This window comes from Poecilia formosa, unplaced genomic scaffold (assembly GCF_000485575.1).
Source record: "Poecilia formosa unplaced genomic scaffold, Poecilia_formosa-5.1.2 Scaffold41, whole genome shotgun sequence".
Taxonomy (NCBI): Eukaryota; Metazoa; Chordata; class Actinopteri; order Cyprinodontiformes; family Poeciliidae; genus Poecilia; species Poecilia formosa.
In genome coordinates this window covers 550,676-559,748 of record NW_006799980.1, presented here as the reverse complement: position 1 = coordinate 559,748, position 9,073 = coordinate 550,676, and the positions used below count along the sequence as shown (strand labels likewise).

Here is a 9,073-nt window from a genome sequence, read left to right as displayed (position 1 = left end):
TCTGTGGTCTTTTTTAACTAAGTAAAACATATGTCTATGTTTCCGATATTTAGTTGAAACATAAAATTTAAACGCGGAGATTTAATAAACCTGACTTCATTAAATGCGTATTGAATTATTTCATATTCCTGTTAGCTGTCTTTGCACAGTTTTGTGTTCAAATTCATTTAAAAGTAATTGAGCAATTATCCTTTGTGCACATTTTTCATGCAAACATAAGCATTGTACTTAAAAGGTTTATTTCACATTGTGTTCATTGTTCCAGCTAATAAGGCTGTGAAAATTACTAACAGTTTTCATTAACAAACGGGAAAATGTCTCCCTAAATGAGACTATTTAGTGACAAAAACATCCCCAGGATTTATAACTGAGTTAGAAAGTACAAGTTCTCACCTCTGACCTCAGAAACCAATGTGACTTCCTTGCAAGCAAACCTTAGTGACATTTGAAGTAAAAATTGTTTATTTAGAGTCGTGATGATTTATATCTCGTTAAAGTTTTTTTTTTTTTACAGACTCGCAGAATTACTCAACCACCACATAGCAGAGAAAAGCTGTTTCAGTTTGTATTGGTAAAAATAATTAAAATAACAAGAACTGGTAGGTTTGGCTTGGTGCCTTCCTGAGGTTCAAGTTCAGAGGAAATTAATGCAGAATCAGACACAGGAACTTGTTGCTGGTTCACTGTTGTCAAATTAACCACATAACTTTGTTTACTGCAAACAATTAATACAAAAGTATCTTTAGTACCACAGAAGGCAGCCTGCGTACTTGTGAAAAACTTGGCCCTGTGTAAATCTGGCATGTATTTCTCCTAACTGGGTTCAACCACTGTATTTGATTAACCATGACTAAAACTCTGTTTAGTTTCTTCTTCATTCTGTTTCCTGTTTTTTTTTTTTTTTTATATGAAAAATAAAGTGCTTTTTCAGGCCTCATAGCGGCAGGTACATGTTAAAACATAAAGAACAAAAACATCAAACTTTGAGACGAACATGGTGTTTGCTCTTATTTACTACACATTTCTTATATTATCTCAAGACATTTTTTTAAAATCTTCATGTTGCTTTTTAGTCGGTGACGTAGATCTTACTTGCATGACGTTGCCTTCATTTGACCGCTAGAGGGCGCAACATAATCGCCTAATCATTCATCCGTGGCTCTTATTCTGAAATCAAAAACACCTCTGCATCATTTTTCCGTCGTTTAGCCTTAAATCCACCAGCGCAATTATCATTCACTAGTGATCCTTTAAAGGACGATCATGTTTTATTCACAACCACACATCCAGGTGATTTGTACCATGATCAGAAAAACTCTCATGTCTGAGGTGCAATCAATCACAGATTAAAAAAAAGAAGAAGAAAGAAAACACACACATCCATTTATTTGTTTTAAATTTATTAAAGATTTAAATGATGGTTATACAGATACATATTAAGGTTAATTGGTGAGAGAACTGAGTTATGCATGATAAAACCTCAGCGCTCTGAATGTTGTGTAGTGGAAAAATACTGAAAAATGTCGTAGACGGGTTATAAAACAACCGGCTCCTGAGACCGGATGAAACACAAAACAGCAACAAGTCATACACAGATAATTTGTGAATTTGTCTTGCATCTGCAAAGTATTTGCTGCAAATACATTTATCTAGGAACCACTTTTTGACACCCTTGAACATTTTTTGTTCTTTCATGTATTCTTCCAAATCACGCCCCATTAGATCGATTTTACTCGCGACCTCTTAAATGTTTGCGCTATTGCTCACATCAAGCTATGATGCACTTTATATTTAAGTGTTTTTTTATTTGCTTTTTTGTTTTGGTTGTTCAATTTTAGTCATGACGCATGACATACACAGCTTGTTAAACATTGTGCATCTCTTTGCAGCCGCATATTGTTTCTCAGAGTTAAGTTTGTATCTTAGGTTGGTAAAAAATACATATATATTTCTGTCATTTACATAATTTTTGTCTGTTATTTTGATTTACACTTAGACATATCGTTTTTGTTTTGTTGTTTAATTAATCACACTATTCTGGAAATAATTATCAGTCATCTTATTTTTATGAACTACAGACACATGAAGTCCTTAACAGCCAGCATCCTGTCCTCCTGCAGCCCCATGCAAGCTTCCTACACCGGGCAGCTGTGTGAAGAAGCTGACATGTCTTTGATAGCTGAATCCAGATCCAAATCCTTCAGTTGGATTTTGATCTTCTCCAGGCAGCCTCTCAGGAAATTGGAGCCAACCATATCTTTAACGCCACCTGAGGAGTGAAAAATGGAAAGAACGCATTACAGTTGACTTCTGTTAATTGTTTTGTTTTTCCTCCTTTCCTGGCTTCAATGTCACCAACTCGCAGTTTGTCTTACTCTGTACTCTCTTTATGAAGAGTGAAACAGGGTTTTAAGAATGTGAGGAAATAAAAGCACACACCTAGAAGACCTCCAATGGCGAGACGCCCCTCTCTCAGCTCCGTCAGATATTCGGGGGCACTCAACGGATCATAAGAAACTATCTCTGTATTTGCTTCATCTAAAAATTTAACCACTTCCACCGCTTTCTCAAAAAAAGTAATCCTCAGCTGCTTCACAGCGTTTGTCAGAATGTGTTTTTGCTTCCTGATAGTGAAATGAATCTCCTGCAACCCAGAAACAGAGACACAGAAATCCATTTTTTTTTTTTTTTTTTACATACAAATATATTCAGAAATCACTGAGAAATATATTCACGCACATTCGTGTTATTATTGGCTTCCACGACTGCCAGCAGCTCTCCTTGTGAGGACATCATGCTCAGAATGGTGCCCTCCATCTGAGTGAAGTCTCCCCAAAATTCAACTCTGAAGCCAAGATCTTTGATCGTTTGGAAAACTACAAACAAGCGAGGGAAAAAAATAAAAAATAAAAATCACACTTCAAACACAATCGCCACTGAAACGCTCTCGGAGTTGTCAGCACATATTTCCACCTAACATCTGGTGTTGAGCGCAAATACCCCAGACTAAGCTGAGCATGTCAGCACACGAGTGGGTGTTTAAGCTCATCTGCATCTTATATAATTCAGTGCGGCGTCACCACCTGAGGTGTTGAAAACGGTGAATCCTTCGCCAGCGAAAAAGCTGCCGGGTTGGATGTTCTGGTGGCAGAGCCAGAGCTCGTCGGCGTCCGCCTCCCAGGGCATGCTGAGGTTTAACCAGTGGCCTTCGCGCACGCAGCCGTCCATCTGTGGCTCAAACTGTAAATAAACAGTCAACAGGGCCTTCAGAGGAACGCGGGCGCCTTTGTCACAGTACGACAAACTTCAGTAAAAACTTCAGAGATAAAAAAAACCTCCACATGGTTTTCATTTTTAGCTTACTCTGAAAAGTCTGCGTTTATATTTCATCCCCTTTATTCTACAGCCCTTAAAGAAAATGAAATGCAAACACTTCAGAAGTCATCTAGTAGTAAGTAGACTCCATCGGCGTGTAATTTAATCTCGGCATAAATCCTGAATGTTCTGTGAAAACCTCAGAGGTTTTTCACAGAACACTGCTGAGCAAACAGACCAAAATCATGGAGACCAAAGAGCAGACAGGTCAGAGAGAAAGTTCTGGGGAAACTTAAATACACTTTGGTTTTTTAAAAAAAAAAAAAAAAAAAACATCCCAAGGCTCGAACAGCTCACTGTTTAATCTACGATCCAACAAGTGAAATAGTTTTCATATTGATCTTATGTTATAAACCAAATTTCTAGACAAAATGTTGTTTTGTTTTAAGTGTTTTTAAGCGAGTATCATCAAAATTACAGGAAATAAAGGCTTGAAATTTTTCACTCTGAGTGTAATGAATCCACGTATTATATGAGTTTTAATTCCTCAGATGAGTGTGGAAAATATTGACCATTTCTGCAATATTGCATTGTACCTGTAACGTCATTTGGATGGTTTCCACTACGCTTACTAATGTGTTAGAATAGCCAAAGTCCAGACCTACATTAAAATGAAAATCTGTTACATTGCTTCCCTTGCAAAAGGGAATTAACAAAAACTTCAGCCTCTACATGTTTAAAGCTGGAAGAAACATGACCCAAAGGACCAGTGGATGTAGTTGTAACAAAAGCCAACTCTACAAAAATATTGACCCAAAGGGGGTTGAATACAAATTCAGGCAACAGTTTGCAGAATGTGCTCATCTTCAAACTCCAAAACATTTGGAAAACACTATTTAATAGTAAAAAAAAAACGTAAGAAATGTGCAGGAATCTTTTTATGACTGCTTGGCTTGTGAGGACCCTACTGTTTAGGCTTAAATGTTAAATAAGTCCAACTAGTAATTCCAGTAAAAAACAACAACAAAAAAACAAACAAACAAACAAACAAACAACCCATGACCAGGTGAAATAAGTTTTTTTGACTAGTGAATAGTTTCAAGGCAATAAATATAAACTACCTCAACGATCAACTTGTCCTTGCTGGTCAGGATCCCACCAAGGGCCAGTCGAAGTTGCCCGGAAATGACCTCCTTTGTCTGTCTGGAGTGCATTCCCACCACCAGTCCAGGCAGGCCGTCCACCTCCAGAATGACAAACTTTCCCCGGTTGCTCACGTCCAACTTCGAAGGAAGAGAAAGTCACGAACTGATGCCAAGAACGAACATCTTACCGGAAACTCACCGTGTGCCACTTCCCGTCGTTGAGCTTCGGACCCCCTGTCACGCTGACTTGCACGTCTTCTTTGCTGATCTGCATTAGGGGGAACCCTTCTTTCAGGGACAAAACAAACCAGTCCTCTCCATTTTTGGTGTCTCCGTAGAAAATCACTCCTTCGGGGTCGAAGGTCCGGAACTGAAAGGTGGACTTGATGCTGCGCGATGCGGACAAAGGAGAAACACGGCTGCCTAATTCAAACGTCATGGTTGCGTTTAAGAGGGAAGTGATTTAAAAAAAAAAAAAAAATCTCCTCGTAATGCCGCGACAAAGTCCTGCTCACCTGCGGATCTCGGTGAGGTTGGCCGTGGTGCGGATCAGCGGACTCCAGGGGTTTCTCTCTTGGCCGAGGTAGATGATTGAGTCCCCAGATACCTTTTTCTGGAGGGCACAGGCATCGTGACGATAAGACTCTCGGCTCAATTAACACTAATGCATTCGCTCTGTTTCTGCACCGTGAATGTTCATTGTGCTTTCCAATCAGATATGTTGATCGATTAGAGGTTAAAAGCCCGTCGATCAAAACCGAAAACATAATTACGCCGTAACAAAAGACGTAAGGGCAAATTCGTAATAATGCCCCGTAATACGGTGCCGAATCAATGTTGATGCCATTTATACACACAGGTGAAGCTGAAATAGTGAAACTCAACAACAACCAAAAATAATCATTTGATTAATTGCTTCAAATAGAAATATTTGCATAAAAATATTTGGAGATTGGATTTATTAAATGATTTATTCTTGGTGTCGGTAAGTTAAAATGTTAAGATTTAAAATGTGTTGGCCTCTTTTGGAAAAAGGGAATTGTGTTTGGAAGACATAATAACTACTTTTCCAGACTGATGATTATTGTTATGGTGCTACTTTCAAATTTAAAAGTCTTTCTATCTATGTGCATCTACCTACCTCTCTGTATTTCAGCTAATATTATTTGGCCTAGGTTTAGTAACAAACAAGAAAAAAACGAAGGTTCAGCCCCTCAACGGACCTCCTGAACCCATTGACTTGTCTCCAAGTCAATGGGTTTATGAGGTCACCCCTAACCTCATGACTGTTAAGGGGTTTTAAAATCAAGTACAAACATGCACACTTAAGCTAGTCAAAAATCTCTACATTTGCACCAAAAACAAATGTCATAAAATATCCTGATAATTTTTTTCCCTCACATTTTTTGATGTAACTTGAACAAGTTGCCTTTTTTGAGTGCACTGTTGACCAAAGTCCTAAGTCTAAACAAATGTCTGACTCACTTTAGCTGGCCCATGATGAGTAAATTAAAGTATTTCAGGCCCATATGGACCATTTTTAAAAAATATATAATTTATGCTAACACCTGCGCAGGATGTTTTGACCATCAAACTTTAATTTTAACTTTCAATTTAAATCTACGAGCTTTTATCCAACTCAGCGGAGAGTAAAACTAACACACACTTGCAAACAGATTTAAAGACATCATTCTCCCACCAAGCCTTGGACACACATAATCCTCAAACGACAGTGTTACATACTTTACCGTTCCCCTGCCCATCAACTGTCCATCCCATGAGGCAGACAGCTAAGAGCAATCCAGCTGCCACTGCTTTCCAAAACACAGCCATCCTTCTGCCTCCCAGTCCTCCCAGCACGCACTCTCTAAAGCCCCAGGGTGGTCTTGGCACTCTGAGCTTTCTCGTGGGATAAATAGCAGCGAGATTGCCACAGTGTGTGTGTGTGTGTGTGTGTGAGTGGAGCGTAGGTGAGTGTTGGCACAGTGTCACGGGGTCCAGAGGGCAAATGGAGAGCGGTCAGCGTAGGCGATCGATTCTCTGGAGGAAGAGCTCCGGCCGTGACTAGTGTGGTAGTTTAAAGGTTGGTGGGTGGGAATAATGTAGCTCACCATATAAAAAAACAACCAAAAAAAATCAAAGCTGTTCAAATAAGATAGTTATGTTGGTATTCCTGATAAGAAAGACAATGGAGCAAAACCCACATTTAGATTAGTATTATATATATTTTTTTAAAAATACAACAAAAGTGTTGAATTCAGGGAGATTAAAGGAACTGAAACGAGCCTCCAACTACCATCCGGGGTCAGCGACCTCAGTGCGACCACTGGTGTGTGTTTACCCATGCCGCAGGAACCTGATGCACCCGTCTCTGGCTCCTGATTTCGTCTGTGTGCATGCGAGACTTGAAGCCACAAGGCTCTGCTGTCTCCTTTGCTGCATTCCCCTCGATACCATCTCCTTCCAGGAAGCCTGTGATAACTGGAAAGTACTGGGAAAAGAGCAACTGACACACAAGCAGCCTCAATCTGCTACTCAGCTGCTGAGGATTAGGAGCTGATCTGAAAATGTCAAATCAAAGCTGAACAGCAAATTCTTCCTCCTCTTGGTTGTTTTTATAGCGTAACGCCATTTGACTGATCCGACGTTGATAAAAGTGACGGAGGGTGACGACGCTGGTGTAAATGACACCTTAATTGATTGTCACGCCGCTGTGCAGCTTTTATAAAAATAAGACCTGAAATGCACCAGAAATCGAACATATTCGTTTTCTTCTGTCATTTCGCTGCATCACTACCAAGATCTGCATCGATATCATTTCTCAAAGTAGTCGCTGTAAACTGTAAAAGCTGGGCGACAACCTGCAAAAGCAAGCCGCTCGCTCAAAACGGATAACTGATTCCTTTAAAGCAAGTATTTATGTCAATGAAAGCGTCTTCATCAGAATAAAAAGCCCTGTCGCCATGGTTACTAATGAGGCTGTCGGATGGCTTTGCCATGTTGTCGTTGTGAAAGTTCACTCAGTTTTCCAACACAAAAAATATCAGATATTGGTGACTTTACCTAAAAATGCCCATGAAAGCACTGCACGGTGTTTGCACAGAGCCATTTGAAAGTTATGCTAAGTTAAACATTACTATATTTAGAGAGGTCACTGAGTACAGTAAGTATAAACTCAGTGTTTATACTTTACAATTCTTTTACAGTTTTACCGTCGCTTTGGTGAATTTCTCAGATCGTCCTCCGTGTTTGCAAAGCAGTGAGAGCATTTCTCAAAACAATTTGTAGAAATATCAAAATACCATAAACTATCTGCAAAAGTCAGGATTTGATTCAAAATCCTTACATTGTCTCTAAAATGTAAATAAACGTGTCAGTGAACATGTCAGCGCCTCAGAACGATCAAACGGGTGAAATGAAAGCGCAGTCTCTCAAAATGAATACAATTTTATTTGAGGGACATCTCAAATTGAAAGATTTTGCTGCTGTTAATCAGCTTTGAAGGTTTCTCTTTCATAATGAGATGTTTCTGATAATGAAGTGGGCGGAGCTTGGCTTGGGTTGCTAGGAGAGGGAGCGGGGCCCATCAATGGTGACTTCATAAAGGAGAGGTTTTTGAAATGACTCGTTTTCCAGACACCAAAAATACATGAACTTATTAACGCTTAACCTAAAAGCAGAAAAGACCCAAATAGACGTACAAAATATTTCTAATCAATAAAAACTACTGGCATGTTCTTCCATCTTTCCCATTTTGAAGAGAGGCTAAGAGAAACAGACTTCTGTGACATGTTTTATTTGAACTCCTGGGAAACATAAAGTTCCTAAATACTCTGGCTAACTTAAAAAAAAGAAACTAGAAAGAAATGCAACAAAATGTTAAGAGGTGCCATAAAAAAGAAATACATCTTAATATAGCGGTGAATTGGTGTACCTACAAATAATATTTGGACTTTTTAAAAAATGTTTTTATAGATTGTACCAGTACAATTAAAATGTTATTTATTTCCCAGTTTTTTTTTATTATTACACATCTTACCAGGACTGCTAATATTTGCAGTGATCACCCCATAATAATAATAAAAAAAAAAAATCCAAATTAATCATTAGAAAACTCCGAGGTCAAACGACAAAGTTGTAATCTAGCACTTACTGGCAGAAAATCTTGCGTAAGCCGTTAAAAAAAAACAAAAAAAAAAAAACAAGTCCAGACGAGCTCTTTTTATTGGGTCATCAGGTTAATACTTTATTTTGTTTGATTGCAGCAAAGAGAAAGGAAAGGGAGACAGAAAACAAGGGGAGGAGGGAGGAAGGACAAGAAGAATGTCAGAAAAAGGAGACTACAGACTTTGGGAGAGCTGTGGCTACAAGCCTTTGTATCAAATCTAAAGACAAAGTCGTCAGGCAACATTAAAACATCTTTTAAAAATAACATTAACATATTCTGTGGGCTCTATATGGCACAGTATTACCCTAGACATGTACATGATATTGAAACAGTTTAGCCACACTCCTACATCTATGAACAGCTTCATAGCAGTAAAAGCCATGAACTCTATCTCCAAACCGTATGAAGAAAACTCTCGTTTACCGTTTGAATTTCTTATGCCATA

The 9,073-nt window shown here is 38.7% G+C and overlaps 1 protein-coding gene across 1 annotated transcript; it reads right to left on the bottom strand.

Moving 5' to 3' along the window:
- Positions 1-1,811: 1,811 nt before the first annotated feature.
- On the bottom strand, positions 1,812-6,626 carry shbg (sex hormone-binding globulin). Its single transcript, XM_007551266.2, has 8 exons — positions 6,204-6,626; positions 4,976-5,073; positions 4,660-4,849; positions 4,437-4,598; positions 3,084-3,240; positions 2,740-2,876; positions 2,440-2,644; positions 1,812-2,269 (listed from the first exon to the last, which is right to left on the bottom strand). Exons 1-8 carry the CDS (start codon positions 6,291-6,293, stop codon positions 2,136-2,138), a joined length of 1,173 nt encoding a protein of 390 aa, XP_007551328.1. The 5' UTR covers positions 6,294-6,626; the 3' UTR covers positions 1,812-2,135.
- Between the last annotated feature and the right edge of the window lie 2,447 nt (positions 6,627-9,073).

What these genes read in the sequence shown, in the direction of transcription:
- shbg (XM_007551266.2), bottom strand. Translation starts at nt 6,293, where the DNA reads ATGGCTGTGTTTTGGAAAGCAGTGGCAGCTGGATTGCTCTTAGCTGTC. An exon ending in ATGGGCAGGGGAACGGTAAA is followed by an intron (nt 5,074 to 6,203) that starts GTATGTAACACT and finishes TGTGCCCTCCAG; the next exon opens with AAAAAGGTATCTGGGGACTC. An exon ending in AAGCCAATAATAACACGAAT is followed by an intron (nt 2,645 to 2,739) that starts GTGCGTGAATAT and finishes TCTGGGTTGCAG; the next exon opens with GAGATTCATTTCACTATCAG.